Source organism: Moschus berezovskii, chromosome 16 (assembly GCF_049115385.1).
Source record: "Moschus berezovskii isolate FMDL1 chromosome 16, NW_MosBer_1.0, whole genome shotgun sequence".
NCBI classification, from domain to species: Eukaryota; Metazoa; Chordata; class Mammalia; order Artiodactyla; family Moschidae; genus Moschus; species Moschus berezovskii.
In genome coordinates, this window is record NC_142475.1 from 7283620 (window position 1) to 7304272 (window position 20653).

The 20653-nt window shown below is 37.2% G+C and overlaps 1 protein-coding gene across 1 annotated transcript in view; it reads right to left on the reverse strand.

Annotated features, from left to right (window-relative positions):
• MMP16 (matrix metallopeptidase 16) overlaps positions 1 to 20653 on the reverse strand; it is a 368590-nt gene that overhangs the window by 22668 nt on the left and 325269 nt on the right. Inside the window, exon 8 of the mRNA XM_055431810.2 lies at positions 2329 to 2479. Within this exon, the coding sequence (XP_055287785.1) occupies positions 2329 to 2479 (151 nt within the window). The remainder of the gene's footprint in view (positions 1 to 2328; positions 2480 to 20653) is intronic.

Sequence of the window (20653 nt, forward strand, 5' to 3'; positions counted from 1 at the left end):
AAGTCTGTCAATACGTTTTTTAAACAGAAAAATGTCAATAAATAAGAGGAAGAAATAAGTAAGGATAAATGGATTTTCAATAAATTTTCTCTCAAAATATACATGGGAAATACATAAAATGTTAAAATTGATAAGTATTGTAAATAAATAATGTCTATAAGGAAGAAATACACTGAATTTTCATATAAAAGTGACAAACAGATTGCTTTTTACATTTGAGTTAGTTTAATGTCTTTTCCACCTACTTTTAATCTAGAAAGAATATATTAATAAATGTTGTGACTTTGGAATTAAACATACAAATATGAAGTAGTCTTCTTATAAAACATCTATGACAAATCAACTCATATAAAATCACACATGAAAATTAATTGGGATCTTGTTTTAAATATTTTTAAAATCAATAGAAGCAGTTACTTAAGCAGAACTTAAAATCAAAGTATTTCTATATGTTTTATGTATTTGGCATGTAGCTTGTCAAGTACGACATAAATTAACTAAAATTCCTTTTCTCATTTATTATAATCTTTATGATAAATTTGGTGTCTTAACCTTCATTGATTTCACTGACTTGAGACAGCCAACATTTAATTTCTAAACAATATTTTGAAGAAGTACTAAGTTTTTAGAATGGAAACATTTTTCTAAGTAAGGCTAACTGATAACAAAACAGCAGCTCTAATTATCATCTCTGAAACGCTCATTAAAACTGTAATATGAAAGCTAAGCTTTCATGCTCTGTCCTGTAGAAGTTAATTTCTCCAGGGTCTCTTCTCAGCCTTTTGTTTTCTGGGAGGGAAAAAAAAACAACCCAACACAATTCAACATTGAGCATAGTCCTAAAAGAGTGCATTCAAGCAATTAAAACCAGCTGAAGAATTAATCTCTAACAGCCTTGAGGGTCATTAATTTAAAGAGTATGTTGTAAGTCCACTGATTTATTTCCATTAGCAGTCATCATGCCATGGCAATCAATTTCTTCATTCTACTCTTTTCATACTCTAACCACATTTATATCTTGCTGAAAGTCATATATTTTTTGTGGTAAGTAATATCTTCTACTATGATAGAGGTTTTTTGATGAACTTGTGTTTCAGTAAGAAACATCTAGCAACACTTTAGCTTCTTGACAGTGAATTAAAATCTAGGAATATTTTGCTATAGAAATACATGCAAATTTAATGCATAAAGAGTTCATAACAAATAAATGTAAAACTATATATTTTTATCCATGAATGCAAATGATAGAATCTTTTTTGTTCACAGATAAAGCTCAACGTTTCAAACCACTTGCTATCAAACATTACAAAGTGCAAAATAAACAAGGTTTATATCCCTACTTTTCTCAAGTAGTTGGAGACATTTTATAGGGTTACATTATGTTAAGATTATAAGGCAAATTCAATACTAACTTCTTGGTTATTAAAACCTGTTGTTTTTAATGTGTGTTTGTGAGTTGCATGTGCTTTAACTGCTTGTAAAATGACCTACTTAAATTCTACCTACCAATGAAGTTTACTTACGAATGTCACATTTTGATCCAACTAGTAATAGTGCAACTAAAATTTGATTTTTCATCTTTATTTTTAACCTATTGCTAATTTAAAATAATAAAATTTTAGCCTTCAACTTTGATTTTATATGAAATATCTGTCAACAAGTGGGCAGGGGTAAAACTAGCATGCCTAGTGGCTACTGTACATCAAGAGACTATTCACTTCAAGTTTTACAAACCCTGTTACTAATGTTATAAAAGTAAAAGATGTGACAGAAAATAACAAGAGACATTATACTTCAAGCTGAAAGTATTTAGTCCGGTGACAGTTTGGTTAGTTCACAGCACCTATCTGCTGGTACCTAAATCACAGTGTCTTAAGAAATGGAACTCATGACAAAACTGAAGGTATTTGAAAATGTTCAGAATTAACTGTGTGCACAGTATAAAACTTTAACTTTAAACATAAAAGCAAAAAAAGACCTGTTTGAAAGCACTTTTAAGTAAAGTAAGTAAAATTACAGGAAATGAATTCTAAGGATAAATATATACTGCTTATACAGCTTTATAGGCATGTTACGATTATGGAGAAGAGAAAGAATATATACTACATATATACATTCATCATAAAGCCATATTATTTGGGAATATTAAAGGAATATTTATCTTCAATATTATTTTAAAATATGTTTAAGAGATTTTCAATTCTATTAATTCTTGTGTTTACATCCACACAGATTCTTTCATCAAATGTACATTCCTGTTACAGACTAGATATACTGACTTCTCTAAACATCAGTTAACTGTTTTCCTCATGTGAAGTGTGTACTGACCTGTCCCCCTTGAAGAAATAGGTTTTCCCAACATCCTCCCACCAAATGGCTGAATCAATACCATGAGGGGGAATCCCGCTTCCAAGAGTCATCAAGTCATGAGGGTAACCAGGTTGAAGAGTCGTGTCCTTGAACACCCAATATTTGTTACCTGTATGAAATAAGTGCAAATGCAGAATATACTAATTTAATGTCAGAAATTATAATATATCTACCAACACAAAGCATTTAAAATTCTTTTACATGAGAGCCATGAAATAACTGAGCAGCAGTCACATCTGGAATACCAATGCCATTTTTGAAACATCAATGCTATTTTCAAAAGTGGACATAATGAAAAACTATTTAATAATGCAATCAGAATTTGTGAATTAATTTAAGAAATAAAAAAGATCTACAATTTGGCATATGGGAACAGTTTGAATTAAAGGTCAAGAATGTTTTCCTCTAGCCTTATTTTCATTCAAGGCTAAAATCATTCCTGTGTCTTATGCATTCTATATGATCTCAGATCGCTGTACTGATTACAACTGTTAAAGCTACTCTGTTAAAATCCTGTCTACTCTGTTAAAACACTTCCTCTAGGCCGGTCCTTCCCTTTATTGTATAAACATTCACAAGTCTCTCAAGTCCCATAAAGTCATCCTCCTTTGACCCAATGCCGTCTTTTAGCTGTTACACTATCTTTTAAGAGTGGTGACTGAAGGGAGAAAAATTTTAATCCTCTTCTTGCTCAGAATTGTCAGAGTATGGCAATACTAAATAAAAAGATGAATTGCAGTCATCTTTATGACTGTTTCGAAATTATCTACAGACAACGCACTTCCTCATGCCCTCCACCCTTGGCGGACTGTGTAAACGCTCCCCTCTTTGGAATGCACTAAAGTAGTCTGCAACAATTTCTCTTGCCACTAAAAGTTGATTTAATATGTATTGCTACTGATACTTTTTTGTCACAAAGGCACCAATTCCTACAGTTTTCCACCGCTGTCTGTTGACATAGTCGGCCTCTTAAAGAACGTTCCCCCCTGAGCTGCTGGAAAGCCATTTTGCTGTTGCTGTTTCTCTTTCTTCTCTACCTGCTCCCTCTCTGGTCATTTACTTTATTAGTCCTTGAAGGTTGGCATGCCCTATGCTTCTGTTCTCTGCACCTTCTCTTCTTATTTCATGCAGGGGAGGGGCAGAGTGGTGTCACAAGCTCAGGGGCCAGGGTAGAGAGGACAGAAGTGGAGTGACAGTGGTATTCAAATATTCTGAGACACATCCACAAAGTCAGCAAACGCCTACTGCCTTAAAGGCAGTCCACCCTTCTCTGCCCAAGTCCTTTTCCCATGGGCCTTTGGCTCTTTCTATAATCAAGCAGCTTCTTGACTCACCGACTCCTCTTGAGGTTAATATCTGGTCAAGTATAATAATATCTTACTATCTGACAAAGTATCCTGTGCCCTTTCTAATAGATGAAAGGCCTTCCTTGTTATATATTTCAATACTATTCTAGATGAGGAATACAATAAACTAGCATTCATGTTATACCTAAAGGAATCTTTAAAAAAAAAAAAATCAAAACCACCCTTGCCCTCTCCCACAGAGTCCAAAAGACAGTACTGGCCTAAAACAACCAAAAAAGCATATCTTATGGCTAGTTAGGAGTCTCCAGTTGTAAATAGACTTATCTTATTTACCAAGAGCTTCAGCTACCATTTGCTATCATTTTAAATCAAAACAGCTTTTTCTGGGTACCTTCAGTGTCCCAAGTATCTTGTTAGAAATTAAGGATACTAAAGAGAACAAGACATTCAAGTGAATTTGACAGATGAAAATTAAGAACACAAAAATGTAATTGTAGTACTTGAAAAACTAATAAACGCCATGAAGGAAACACATTAGGGGCTGAGAAAAAGAAAACATAGAGGGAACTTCCTTCAAGTAAGGAGATTAGGAAAGCATCTCTAAAGAAGGAACACTTAAGCCAAACTTTAAAGAGAGAGAAGATGATACCTATGCAAAGAATACTGAGAAGAACATTCCAAGAAAAAGAGTTATATACAATAAAAATAAAAAAAAAACCTGAATGAAGATCCATGGAATGTAATAAGCAAGAAGAGGGTAGCACTAAAACCCACATGATGTGCTTGGATCTTAGTCTGAGTGCCCTGGTAAGCCAACAAAGAGATTCAGTTAACAAAGTGGTGTGACCCAGTTCCTATTTTCAAAAGATGATCTTTGGCATACCTGGTATGTGTACTAACTTGTTGATGAATGAATCAACTCATTAATTCTGGCAAAAGATCCTTGATAGAGCTCATTTTCATTCTTCTAAGATCCATTTTCAACAAAAGACCAAAGTTATCTTTTGAGAAGAGAAAGCAGATCATACCCCTTTGTTAACTTAATCACTTTGATGGCTTACCAGTTCACGCAAGCTAAGATCCAAGCCCATCATATAGATTTTCAGTGCTATATGGGAGTGAATAAGAAAAACAACATCTCCACTCATGGAGATTAGATCACAGTGAATGGGTATGAAGAAAATTGACCTTAAGTAAGCAAAAGAATAAGGATAATTCCAAAAAGAAAAGTGTTATAAAATACAAAAGAAAACCAATAATATCACAATGCTGGGGTGGACTGGGGTTTATCTGTACTGGAGATAAGAAAGATCTCTTTATTTGGGTGCCAGGTGAATTTTGACTTGTATAACTGAAAAGAGTCAACCCCCTGAGGGTAGTTTAAAAGAGAAAAATCTTGTTAAATAGCTAGAACATTTCTAAGTGAGATAGGACGCCACTGAATAGTTCAATTAAAAATGTTTTTATTAGTAGTATGGATTAAGATTGCATCTGTAGAGATGGAAAGGGATCATGATATATTGCAGAGAGAGAATTGATAGGCATTGCTGATGGAATAAAGAAAAGACTGCATGGAGAAAAATCCCCAAGTTCAGACTCTGTAAATGAGAGAATAACCGTGCTGCATAAATAGACAACGATGACTGGGGTGGATGGGTTGTTGGAGGTTCAAGTCAAAAGTTTGGGAGATCATTTAGATATTTAAGTGAAGAAGTCAGTTAGGCAACTGGGTATGTGTTTGGAACTAATGGATTTTAAGTCCCAGCATGACTATGACATTTATTAATTTATGGTTCCTCAGATAATATAATGGAATAGAGAGAACGACGAGTCACCAGGACTGGCCTTCTAGAAACACGTGACCCCAAGGGGACCACACAAGGGAAGAGGGAAGAGTAGGCAAATAGGAAAGAAGCAGAGAAGACGAGGCAGGCAGGCCAAAGTGAAGGAACCCAAGAATCCAAAGAAGACAGTGGTCATCAATGGCTCTCTCCAGCCCAAATATGTCTTGAAGGCTAAAAATATATGTAGTCACCCACTCGATTTTCTACAAAGTTGATGCAAGGCTGACCTACATGCTCAAATTTGAACTCATCAGAAGACGTTTCTTCTTGTTTACTCCGTTTCGATAGATGACACACTAGTTGGTGGCTCACATCCGAAACCTCCCTGTTCATCGTCTTTTCTATCTTCTGTGTCGTCACATGTAGCTGCTCTGATTTCATCATTCTTCCTTGAGTCTTCCCCTTGCAGACCGTCCTTGATACAGGCACTTGGTATGCTTTTCCATCACCCTTGTAAAGTCAACTATCTTTTCTACAAGCTCTAAGGTGGGTCTTATTGTTCTCCATAGCCTCCCTCTATATCACCACTTCAATTCTAGAGTCAGTTAAAACTCTGAAGAGTTACGGAAATATGACTTAGGCAAATGAGAAGAGAGGAGCATAGTCACCCATGCCTTTATTCTTATCAATATGATCCAGGGTATATTGAGAAACTTTAGCACTCAGCAGAAAGGTAGGGTTTCCCTGGTGGCTCAGACAATAAAGCATCTGCCTGCAATGCGGGATATCCAGTACCATTATCCTGCTGCACCTTGCATATAATGCCTGGAAAGTCGTAGGTGCTTAATAAATGGTTATTGTAATCATGTTTAATATTATACAAATAATTGAATACAATATCTAAAATCTTACATAAAGGGATAATAATGATTACATAAATAATATCTTGGGCTTTAGTCTTGAGTCTTGCTGAGAGAATAAGAAAAATTAATTTTATAACTATCAGAAAGTCTGAGAAACTTTTAAAGCATGACCCCGTACTATGCTGGAGGACCATTTAAATGATTATATTTAACTGTTTGTTGGAAAATATTATCATAAACATATACACCTCTCCTAAGCCAGTTTAATCTGAATATTTTATTTAAAAACAAAAAAAAACACATCCCAAAGGGCCAGGTCACTTCCTTGCCAGAGTTAGTGAGACGGAAAAATCCACAGAGCTGTTTTCCAGTTTCTTCTATATTTTAGTCTATGGCATGTAAAATAGAAAGCCTTACAATAATGGAAGAAAGAGAATGAAAGTCCTGTTCCTTACCTCAATGACTTATGGAATCCATTCCTTTCATCTCACCTTTAATTAGGAAAGAGTATATGGTTTCATGCCTCCCATGAGAGCTACCCAGAGTAAAACATTTACCAGCTAGGCTCCATGGGTTGTCTTTTCTTTCCAGCAGAAGCATTCTAGGACGCTTTAGAACACTTCCTTTTGCTGTCCCTAACCTCTGTGCTTTCCACGAAATCTCTTCACACTCTTTCCAGGCCTTCTGGTGATGCTGCTAGGCTCAAGGACATCCAGCTGTCCTGGTGATTGCAGCATGAGAAAATGTTTGCAGAGATGCAGCTTACGTGTTTTCCAGTGTGAGTTAAGCATTTAATTTTCCAAGTGCTTACTAAGGAAATACAATTGTATGATTTCTTTTGTATTTTGATGAGGCAAGTTATGAACAAAACTGAAATGACTTTATTCCTATTTTTCAGATTTTGAGTAAGTATGAGAGATTCATATTCAACTTTTTTTTTTTAACAGGAAAAGTGGATTTTTAAACTACCTTAGAACCAGATGGTCTGGTTCTGTAGGAAAATATTGCCTGTTTGGCAAAAAGAAGGCATTTACTGGATTTCATGTGAGGGTGATTTCTGGAGCAAGTGGAAAAAACTGGTCTTTACTGACATTGTACTTGGCAGGATGCAGAGGAAAATATCAACAAGTCTGAATTAAAGACAGAGAGGCTTTATAAATAAAATGAATAACCTCAAAGAATGTTTGGAGCCTGAGTATACTTTACGGAACACCTATTCCAATAATTTTTCAATGAGATTCACCCAGTGGTCGGTCCATCCATCCATTCTTACATCCATCCATGCATCTATCCATCCAGCCAATGTCTGCTTGTTAAAAGCCTATTACAGCCAGTTACTGAACTAGGAGGAGCAGATACAAAAATATAGGAAATACACTAGGCTCTTGCTTCTCTGGAGCTGAGGAGCCAGCGCAGGAAACAAACACTAAGCAAATAGCACCATAATGCATTTTTAAATCATATGCTTGTTCCTACAAGGAAAAGCATAATGTCTAATTACTTTAAAAGATTTCTATTAGAAGGTCAGTGCCAACTCAGGAGGCTGAGGCTCTTACCTGCTTTCCTAACACCCTTTAACTGAGTAAGCCCCTGTTAATGAGAGGTGTGCACTATATTTTTCACATGCCCTGGGTCAAAAGAAACGGTTGAGAATTCAGCCTAACACATTTATCTTATACGTCAAAAAGTGCTCTGCTTAAATCACACAACCAGTCGCTAATAGATTTGTACTACAATCCATGTCTCTTAATTCAGTGCTTAATTTACTAATGCAAATTGACTTTCAAAACAGAATATGTTTACACTTTGTCTGGCTTTCAGAACTCCTGATGATTTCACGCTTCCTTCCCCCTTTATCAACGAATCACTCTGCATTTATTATTGGAAGTGTTTATCAATTAATCCACTGTATTGTGCTCATGCCTTGCTCACTGTACCTCAGTAATTAGATACACTTTCTAAATTATTAACTTTTAAAAGAATTGTATTGTTGTCTCCTCAGAGTCTACAAAACTCTCTTGATGTGTTTATAGTTTGTATCTTCTATTACAACAGTGGTCAGTACCCTAGAGCCACCCGATGCTGTCTCTTCTTGTAAATAAAATGTTATCTAAACACAGAAGCACTAATTCATTAACAAACTATCTGATCTGCTCTTACCCTACAATGATAGCATTTAGTAACTGGGATAGAGACCATATCTGCAAAGCCAAAAGGATTTACTGTGTGACCTTTAACAGAAAAGATTAGAGCATAAAGTTCGTATTAGCTGGCTTTTCTTCATAGAAATAAGCCTGTGCTTGGATTACCCAACAGTTTTGCTTATTTGGCTGATTACTGTTCAACACTGATATATTCTTTGAGAACACCATATTTTTTAATTATCATAAATAATACATTCTTTATTAGACTCTGCATGACTAATACACTTTAACTGTGACTTAGTGAAACATCCAGTAGCTCTGAAATCAGAACTAGGGGATGACTGTTCTACCAATTATTAGCTGTGAGATCTTGCGCAAGTCACTAAATCTGAGCCTAGTTTATACATAAAATACTGATACCTCTCTCAGAGTTCTGGAAACAATGATAGATCAAATGTATAATAAATCCACACTCATAGCACCCAATAAATGGTACTTGTTATTTTATACCACAATGTTTTGCTGAACAAATTTGCTACTTACTCAAATAAATAATGTCAATAATCAATGATTACTGATTGATATCAGTGCCTAATTATTTGAATTAAGTTTTAATTTCTATATTGTTTATAGGTAGGTTATTCAAGAAATGTGAATAAATGCTGGAGGCCATGTGTTACCAGCATTTATTATCAAGCGATCAGAGAATTTTGCATACTTAAGCAAATGTGGCAAAGGGTGAGGTATGTAGCTTAGGCCTGCCCTGAAGAAAGAACTGGCCATTCAGCTGAATACTTTTGGACCTGACAGTTGGGCTGAGCAGTCAGCTGAGTGCCTTTGGTCAGGTAATGCTCTGCTTGGCAGTTTCCGGGCAATGACTTAGCACTAAAGCAGGTACTAAATTCTGGCCATTTTTGCCCTATGGGGACCTCTGCAGTGGGCAAGTTTTGCTTGGAGCTCCTTATTGGGTTTGCCAAAACTCTGCCAGTTCTGTCTACTCCCTCTTTACCTCCCTCCCTTTGAGTTTATCTTAGTATTGGCTTCCCAGGGAACTCAAACTAAAACATAATAAAGAAAAGGATGTGACAGATGTGTTTGAAAACAAACACTATAGATGAAAAATATTGCGGTTGGAAGTAAAAATGAAAACAGCCGTAAGAAAAGCATACCATATACGGTGGTCCTACATGCAGGGCAGCAAAGGAGACATGGATGTCAAGGACAGACTTTTGGACTCTGTGGGAGAAGGCGAGGGTGGCATGATTTGAGAGATTAGCATTGAAACGTGCATTACCATATGCAGACTAGATGACCAGTGCAAGTTCCATGCATGAAGCAGGGCACCCAAAGCTGGTGCTCTGGGACGACCCAGAGGGATGGGGTGGGGAGGGAGATGGGAGGGTTCAGGATGGGGGACACACATGTACCTGTGGCTGATTCATGTCGATGTATGGGAAAAACCATCACAATATTGAAAAGCAATTATCCTCCAATTAAAATAAATTAATGAAAAAAAGAAAAGCATACCACAGACTTTTTGAAGAATTATAAATTAGTAGAGGAGATTTTCAAATATTAAACATTTAGCCCCTTGCTTCATATCAATATAAAATATAAACACTAATATTAAAAGTATCTGAATATTTTAAATATTTTAATTTTAAAAATAGCACAGTTTACATGTTATAAATCTATGATGGTGTACACCAAGGACACTGAATGTAAAATTTTCTAATCTAGTGTAACATTTTAAGCATCAATTTCCCATTATTTCCTATAGAGAAATAAGTAACCTTTATATTCACTTATTTATTCGAAGATCTCTTAGATTATGCATTTTACTGTGTAAGAAACAACATATTTCTACCCTAAATGAACTTCATTAGCACTTCCTAAACCTTTCAAGACTGAAAGAAGCATAAAGAAATTGCAGTTTATGAGCTTTAAAGTAAAGTAATAATGCAAGTCACATAAACCATTTCTTAAGCAAATAATATTCTTTTCTGTCATCTTCCAGTACCACATATTTTAGACAACTCTTTTCTTTTGATATGGGCTTCCCTTGTGGCTCAGCTGTAAAGAATCCACCTACAATGCGGGAGACCTGGGTTCGATCCATGGGTTGGGAAGATCCCCTGGAAAAGGGAAAGGCTACCCACTCCAGTATTCTGGTCTGGAGAATTCAGTCCATGGGGTCGCAGAGAGTCAGACACGGCTGAGCGACTTTCATTTCACTTCACTTCGCTTCAGTTTTGATACACGTCTTTTGTATGTCTATTTTATTCCTTTCCTCTTTCTTACCTCAGATATTTCAGTTCATATTATATAAGTGAATTTTGCCTTTTGAAATGAAATTGTCAGAAAGGATGATAAGTTCTGCTTAAAGGTTATTGATTGATAACAACGAGACAACTTTGAGACAACTATTGAACTACTTAATTTTGATTACTACTGATTTGGACGACGCCAAAGGTGGTTTTTAAATTTATGTCTGACTCTTGAAGGATATTGCACCAGTTCAGTTTCTAACACAGATTTTTTATAGTATCAACTCATAACCATTCAGTCTGAACATGACTAATAATTGAGAATATAAACATCTGGCTTGATCATCCTTACAAAACATTATTATACTGGATATTACTGATATTAGGATAGCCGACTAGCACAAAGTGTGTAGTAAGTTAAGTTGGTGGAGAAAAGCATAATACTTCACTGAGATGTGATACATTTTAGATTTCTAGGGTTTTCTCATGAAATAAACCAATTTTTGAAGACACATAAAAGAGAATGATTCTGTTTAACAGCTGTCAAGTCAAGGGACAAGGGGTTCTGTTTAGACATCACTATTCTAAAAAAAAGTTGGCTTAAAGCTCAACATTCATAAAACTAAGATCATGGGATCTGGTCCCATCAATTCATGGCAAATAGATGGGGATACAGTGGAAATAGTGGCTGACTTTATTTTGGGGGGCTCCAAAACCACTACAGATGGTGACTGCAGCCATGACATTAAAAGACACTTACTCCTTGGAAGGAAAGTTATGACCAACCTAGACAGCATATTAAAAAGCAGAGACATTACTTTGCCAAGAAAGGTCCATCTAATCAAGGCTATGGTTTTTCCAGTAGTCATGAATGGATGTGAGAGTTGGACTACAAAGAAAGCTGAGTGCTGAAGAATTGATGCTTTTGAGCTATGGTGTTGGAGAAGACTCTTGAGAGTCCCTTGGACTGCAAGGGGATCCAACCAGTCCATCCTAAAGGGAGATCCGTCCTGAGTGTTCATTGGAAGGACTGATGTTGAAGCTGAAACTCCAATACTTTGGCCACCCGATGCGAAGAGCTGACTCATTTGAAAAGACCCTGATGCTGGGAAAGATTGAAGGCAGGAGGAGAAGGGGACGACAGAGAATGAGATGGTTGGATGGCATCACTGACTCGATGGACATGAGTTTGAGTGAACTCCAGGAGTTGGTGATGGACAGGGAGGCCTGGCGTGCTGCAGTTCATGGGGTCGCAGAGTCGGACACGACTGAGTGACTGAACTGAATGAACTGGTGTAAGCAGTGCCAGGAATACCGTGCGACAGCCACAGGTATCAAACCATGAGACCGGCTAGCGTTGAGCAGAAGGGCCGATAGTTTTTATACTCAGCTTCTGTTATTGTCGTTCAGTCACTTAGTCGTGTCTGACTGCAAACCCACAGACTGCAACCAGCCAGCCTCCCCTGTCCTTCACTATTTCCCAGAGCTCGCTCAAACTCACATCCATCGAGTCGGGGATGCCATCCAACCATCTCATCCTCTGTCGTCCCCTTCTCCTTCTGCCCTCAATCTTTCCCAGCATCAGGGCCTTTTCCAATGAGTCAGTTCTTCACATCAGGTGGCCAAAGTATTGGAGCTTCACCTTCAGCATCAGCCCTTCCAATGAATATTCAGGGTTCGTCTCCCTTGACTGGTTTGATCTCCTTGTAGTCCAACAGACTCTCAAGAATCTTCTTCAGCACACAGTTCAAAAGATCAGTTCTTCAGTGCTCGGTCCCCGTTATGGTCCAACTCTCACATCTGTACGTGACCTCTGGAAAAACCATAGCTGACTACATGGATCTTCGTCAGCAAAGTGATGTCCCTGATTTTTAATACACTGTCTAGGTTTGCTATAGCTTTCTTCTCAAGGAGCAAGAGTCTTTTAATTTCATGGCTGCTTAATTTACATGAAGTGATAGGACTGGACCCCATGATCTAAGTTTTTTTCCGTATCAGGCCAAAATTTTCACTCTCCTCTTTCACCCTCAAGAGGTTCTTTAGTTCTTCTTCACTTTCTGCCAATGGATATCATCTGCACATCTGAGGTGGTTGATATTTCTCCCAGTAATCTGTGTTTTTTTTATTTTTATTTGAAGGATAATTGCTACACAGCATTGTGCTGGCTTCCGCTACATCAGCATAAATCAGCCATGTGGCCCCCTGCCTCTTGAACCTCCCTCCCAACCCTTCCCACCCTTCTAGGTTGTTATAGAGTCTTGGTTTGAGTTCCCTCAGGCTCACGGCAAATTCCCATTGGCTGTCCATTTTACACATGGTAGTGCATATGTCTCCATGCTATTCTCTCCAGTCGTTCCACCCTCTCCTCCCTCCCCCCAGCCCATGTCGATAAATCTGTTCCCTGTGTTGTGCCTCCACTGCTGCTCTGCAATAGGTTCATCAGTACCATCTTTCTAGATTCCATATATATGCTTTAATATACAGTATTTGCTTTTCTCTTTCTGACTCACTTCACTCTGTATAATAGGCTCTAGGTTGATCCACCACATTACAACTGAATCAAATATGTTCCTTTATATGGTTGAGTAATATTCCATTTTATGTATGTGCCACAACTTTATCCATTCATCTGTCAATAAGACATTCAGGCTGCTTCCATGTCCCAGCTATTGTAAACAGTATTGCTATGAACATTGGGGTACATGTGTCTTTTTCAAGTTTGATTTCCTCAGAGTATTATGCTTAGTAATGGGATTGATATGTCATATGGTATTTTTATTTCTAGTTTTTTTAAGGAATCCCTAAACTGTCTTCCATAGTGGCTGCATCAATTTATGTTCCCTTTCCTCCATACCCTCTCTAGCATTTATTGTTTGTAGATTTTTTGATGATGGCCATTCTGCCCGGTATGAGATATTTCACTGTAGCTGTAATTTGCATTTCTCTAATAACAAGTGATATTGAGCATCTTTTCACGTGTTTCTAAGCCACCTGTATGTCTGCTTTGGATAAATGTCTGTTTAGGTCTTTGCCCACTTTTTGATGTGTTTTTTTCCCCTGGTATTCTGTTGTATGAGTTGCTTACATGGTTTGGAAATTAACCCTTTGTTAGTTGCTTCATTTGCTAAAATTTCCCCTCATTCTGAGGGTTGTCTTTTCACTTTGTTTATAGTTTCCTTTGCTGTGCAAAAGCTTTTAAGTTTAATTAGGTCTCACTTGTTTCTGTTTGGTTTTATTTCCATTACTCTGGAAGGTGGGTCATAGAGAATCTTGCTGTGATTCATACCATACAGTGCTCTGCCTATGTTTTCCTCTAAGAGTTTTATAGTTTCTGGCCTTATGTTTAGGTCTTTAATCCACTATAAATTTATCTTTCTGTATGGTGTTAGGAAGTGTTCTAATTTCATCCTTTTACATGGAGCTGTCCAGTTTTCCCACCACCACTTATTGAAGAGGCTGTCTTTTCCCCATTGTATATTCTTGCCTCCTTTGTCAAAAATAAGGCACCCATAGCTGCATGGGTTTATCTCTAGGCTTTCTATCATGTTCCATTGCTCTATATTTCTGGTTTTGTACCTCCAGAAAACTTGATTCCAGTTTGTGATTCATCCAGCCTCTCATTTTGCATGATATATTCTGCATATAATAAGCAGGGTAACAATATACAGCCTGAACTGTACTCCTTTCCCAATTTGGAACCAGTCTGTTGTTCCATGTCTGGTTCTAACTGCTTCTTCTTGACCTGCATACAGGTTGCTCAGAAGACAGTTAAGGTGGTCTGGTATTCCCATCTTTTAAAGAATTTTCCACAGTTTGTTTTGATTCACACAGTTAAATACTTTAGTGTAGTCAATGAAACAGAAGTAGATATTTTCCTGGAATTCCCTTGCTTTCTCTATGATGCAGGTAGAATCTCCTTGTTTTCTCTATGATCCATCAAATGTTGCCAATTTGATCTTTGGTTCCTCTGCCTTTTCTCAACTCAGCTGTACTGGAAGTTGTCGGATCACTAACTGCTGAAGCCTAGCTTGAAGGATTTTGAGCGTAACCTTGGTAGCATGTGAAATGAGCACAACTGCACGGAGGCTTGAGCATTCTTCGGCATTGCTCTTCTTCGGGATTGCAGTGAGCAGCGACCTTTTCTAGCCTTACCCTCGACTATATGCAGCTACACTGAATAGCACGGTGACCAGTGAAGGGAGATATAAAGAACTGGCTTCTAAGAAAAAACAAAAACTACATATGTGAGGTTGACAAGAAGATCCCTTAACATATTAATATTTATATACATACTTATACCTCGCTTCATTATGCAAAAACATGATAAAATGGTAAAATACAAATAAAAAATAAAAATAAGACTAAAGAAATTAGAATATAGAGAAAAATAGAACATAGATAACAATATAAAATAACAAAGATGAAGTTATTCACAATGTTGGCATCAATATATTTTACAGTCATTTCTAAGAGAAACACTTATTGGAAAATACATTATAATCATTGTAAATTGCAACATCGAAATTAAATGGGTATTATATAAAGTTTTAAATATGATATCTGTAGTAAATGGATTAACTCTATATTAATAGTTAGCTAATTTCTCACGTTACTGTTTTCAATAGTACAAGAACTTTAACCAAGAAGAGAGGTTGCTGGGGAGTAAGGCATCTGTGCCATCAGGGACAGACTGCTTGATTATCACTGGGTTTAAGTAAGTGACTGAATCATAAAAGCAAATTTGTATGCTCATAATTAATATCTATGGAACAATGAAGGAATAAAATTTTACCACCCATGGTCATCAATATTTTTAACTTAATTAAATATTTGCTTAAACTATTCCAGTATAAACTCAGGCAACAAGCAATAAACAGCACGTTAGCAACAAATGATTTAAGTTTCAATATATGTATATCTGATGTATGTATATATTGGATATGTCAACATATCTGATGTATGTAGACAATCAAAATAATGAAAATATTCATCATCCTGAAATATTTTCTCATGCCCCTCTCTGTTTGTTACTGCCCAAATCTATCTCTTTTTCCTCAGGCACCCATTGAGGTACTTACTATCACCAGAGATTAGTTTACACGTTCCAGAATTTTATGTTAATGTAACAGTACAACATGTATGCTTTTTGTCTGAATTTTTTAACTCAGCATAATTATTCGAGTTTCATTCATTTATAGTATGAATCAGTACTTCATGCTTTTTTATTGCTGAGAAGTATTCTGTTAAATAGATATGCCACAGTTTGTTTATCCATTCACCTATTTAGGATATATGAATAGTTTCCAGTTTTTATCACAAATATGTCTGCTTTGAGTATTTGTGTATATGTTTTTGCACAAAAGTTTTCATTTATCTTGGGAAATTTTACGATTTCAATGGTATCTATATGCTTAACTTTTAAAGGAATTGTCAACTTGACAGGGTTACTTTGGCCTGATCAGTCTTTTTAAATTTAGTCATTGTAACAAATATGCATCTCATAGAGGTTTTAATTTATATTTCCCTAAGATTGCCGGGAGAAATATCAATAACCTCAGATATGCAGACGACACCACCCTTATGGCAGAAAGTGAAGAGGAACTAAAAAGCCTCTTGATGAAAGTGAAACAGGAGAGTGAAAAAGTTGGCTTGAAGCTCAACATTCAGAAAACAAAGATCATGGCATCTGGTCCCATCACTTCATGGGAAATAGATGGGGCACAGTGGAAACAGTGTCAGACTTTATTTTTTGGGGCTCCAAAATCACTGCGGATGCTGATTGCAGCCATGAAATTAAAAGACACTTACTCCTTGGAAGGAAAGTTATGACCAACCTAGATAGCACATTAAAAAGCAGAGACATTACTTTGCCAACCAAGGTCCATCTAGTCAAGGCTATGGTTTTTCCCGTGGTCATGTATGGATGTGAGAGTTGGACTGTGAAGAAAGCTGATCGCCGGAGAATTGATGCTTTTGAACTGTGGTGTTGGAGAAGACTCTTGAGAGTCCCTTGGACTGCAAGGAGATCCAACCAGTCCATTCTAAAGGAGATCAGTCCAGTTCAGGGTCCAGTCCAGTTCAGGGTCGATGCATGTTACAGGATGCTCGGGGCTGGTATGCGGGGATGACCCAGAGGGAGGATAACGGGAGGAGGGAGGTGGGAGGGGGGTTCGGGAGGGGGAACTCATGTACACCCAGGGCTGATTCATGTCAATATGGCAAAACCAACCAATAAAATATTGTAAAATAATTAGCCTCCAATAAAAAAAATAAATAAAATAAATTTAAAAAATAAATAAATAAAGGAGATCAGTCCTGGGTGTTCATTGGAATGACTGATGCTAAAGCTGAAACTCCAATACTTTGGCCACCTCATGTGAAGAGTTGACTCACTGGAAAAGACTCTGATGCTGGGACGGATTGGTGGCGGGAAGAGAAGGGGACGACGGAGAATGAGATGGCTGGATGGCATCACCGACTCTGTGGACATGAGTTTGAGTGAACTCCGGGAGTTGGTGATGGACAGGGAGGCCTGGCGTGCTGTGATGCATGGGGTTGCGGAGAGTCGGACACGACTGAGCAACTGAACTGAACTGAACTGAATGACAAGTATTGCTTAGCATCTTTTCATGTGCTTTCTTGGCATCCATATATCAACCTTGTTAAAGTTTCTGTTCAAATACTTTGCTCATTTCTGAGTTGCTTTTTTTTTCTTGAATTTTGAGGGTTCCTTAAATATGCTGGATATAAACAAGTCTTTCATAATCTATGTGGTTTTCAAATATTGTCTTCTCATTGATGGCATGCCTTTTTATAGTCTTGGTGTCACTGAAGAGTGAATTTTAAAAATTTACAATTGATGTCCAATTTACCATTTTCTTTTATGAATTGTGATTTTGGCATCAAATATAAGAAATTTTGGCTTAAGTCAAAGTCACGTATATTTTAATCCTATTTTTTTCCTAGTTGTTTTATAGTTATATGTCTCACATTTAGGTTTGAACCACTTAGAAATCACTTTTACAGAAGGTGCAAGGTGTGGATTAGAGTTTATTTATTTATTTATTTTTTGCATGTGAACATCCTATGCTTTCAGCATCATTTGTTGAAAAATTATGTTTTCCCCACTAAGTTTCCTTTGTACTATTGTGAGAAATTACTTGTTCATATAAGTTTTTAGTTTATTTCTGGATTCTCTATATGATATATATATATTTTTAATATATATAATTTATATAATTTATTCTAATATATATATATATATTTCTATCTTTACACCAATGTTATGCTCTTTTGACTAATATCACTTTAAATAAGACTTGAGGGAATACCCTGGCAGTCCAGTGGTTAGGAATCCAATAAATTTGGCAGGATTCAACTTCTCAAATCTATGAATAAGGCATGTATGTCCATTTATTCATATTCTTTAGTTTCATTTAGCAATTTTTTTTGTAGTTTTCAGTGTATAGGTGATCCACATGTTATTTGGCTTTATCCCTAAATATTTGGTATTTTGATGCCTTTCTAATTTTTTAAAAATTTCAGTTATTGATTACTGTTTGCTAGTATCTGATGAAAGACAATTCTCTGTAGATCACTTGCTTCTCAGCACATTTCATGAGCAGAGGCACTGATAGTGTCTTTCTTTTGGACTTCATTTTCAAAGATGTTAGTATATCAACAATCTTGTGTTATAAAGAAAGAACCTCCCTCCATAGTAAAGGGAGAATTTGCTTACTTTCCAATAAAATAAATAAAATGCCTCCCTCTGGGGAAAATTTGGGCAGTTTACAGCTTATTATAAAACATTTAGGTTTGTTAAGCTTGTGGTTCCTCTCCACATATCTGATTACAAGTATTTCAATGGGTCAATTTCACATCACCTTTTGAGAAATGGGGCTCAAGGAACTCATACAAATGGCTATTTCTTTTGATCCTCTCTTTTTCTCTGAGTCAGGAGCTTCATATCTTCTACCAACATTCATGAAAGTGTGGTAAGCTAACTTGTTAGCTTACGATAAAATCTCAGACTCTTCACAGTCTTGAAAACATATAGAAATACAATTAATTTTTGTATGATAGTCTTATAGCTTGCAATCTTGCTAAACTCACTGACCGATCCCTGGGTTGGGAAGATCCCCTGGAGTAGGAAATGCTAATCCATTTCAGTTTTCTTGCCTGGAAATTCCATGGACAGAGGTACCTGATGGGCTATAGTCCATGGGGTCACAGAGAGTCAGACATGACTGAGCATGAACGCATAAAATATTGAATACAATTGGCAAGTGTGGATACATTTGTCTTATTCCTGATCTTACAGGGAAAGTCAGACGCTGTGAATTTTTCCTGACTATGTGGATATTTTAGTATCCCTATAATTATTCTTGACCTTAGTTTTAGGACTGTTACTTCAAAACAATTTGATTACTTCAGGTGTTTTAAGATTTGTTAGGGAGGAATGAAACAGTGCTCCTTCTAGGGTAAAATTCCCCACTAGTGAGGCAAGACTGCTCAGAACTCTGTTCAGTGTGCACAGACAACCCGTGACTGGTGGCAACGAGTGCTTATGTGAGCCCTGGGTTAGTGTCAGGCTTTATTTCCTTTATATCCATTGCATGATTCTTTCTCTAGACTTCAGCTGCATGCTTACACACTTACGGACCAATTCTCTCTCTCAGACCTTAGGAGTTTCCGCTGCAAAACTCCACATCTTCAGTCTGTACAGCTCTTTCCTCTGCATTACTTTGTCTTGTAACTGTAAGCACCTTGTTCTCCTTGACTCTCAAGCTTTGTCTCCTCAACTGAGAGCATCATGAGCTCCACCTAGATTCTTAGATGTTGGTCCATAGCCTAGAATTCTTTCAAGACAGGAAGCTGGGGCAATTTCTGGGCTTACTCCTCTTTGTTTTTAACTCTCAAGATTCACTACCTTTCTTGATGTCCGATGTCATGCAAATTATTGTTTTATATACTTTGTCCAAGTTTTAGTGGTTTTAGGTGGAAGGTCAAATCTGATCCCTGTTGTTAACATATTAGCTGGAAGCAAAGACAACCCTGATACTACATCTTTGCATATCAAAAAGCAATAAAATTCTATTAATATTCTAAAGGAGATCAATCCTGGGTGTTCATTGGAGGGACTGATGCTAAAGCTGAAACTGCAATACTTTGGCCACCTCATGTGACGAGTTGACTCACTGGAAAAGACTCTGATGCTGGGAAAGGTTGGGGGCGGGAGGAGAAGGGGACGACGGAGAATGAGATGGCTGGATGGCATCACCGACTCTGTGGACATGAGTTTGAGTGTACTCCAGGAGTTGGTGATGGACAGGGAGGCCTGGCGTGCTGTGATTCATGGGGTCGCGGAGAGTCGGACACGACTGAGCCACTGAACTGAACTGAACTGAACTGACTATATCTATAGATGTCTTTATAATTGTGTATTGACAACTTCCACTGCATAAGGCAGGAGGTGCGGGTTAGATCATTGGGTCCAGAAGACCCCTGGAGGTGGAAATGGTAACTGACTTCAGCATTCTTGCCTGAAAAACCCCATGGACAGAGGACCCTGGTGGGCTACAGTCCACAGGGTTGCAGAGTCAGTGACTGAGCACTCATGCACATAGTACATGTTAGAAGAAGAGAAAAGCACAAAGAAAAACACGGAGAAAGAAACAAAGAGAAACAGGGCCAAGAGAAGAGCAACTTGGAGAAGAATACTGCTTAAATGCATTAGCAACAGTCCTTCAGTCCTTCAGGGTGACTGGTATGGGCTGAGACCAACTTGTGGGGAGCTGTGAATACAAACACAGATTAGGTCTTGTGTTTTATGCTTCATCCATTCAATCATTATTTGTTTAGTGTTTACTACATTCCAGACATTGATTATAACAGAGTTCAGCAAACGAGGACAAGCTC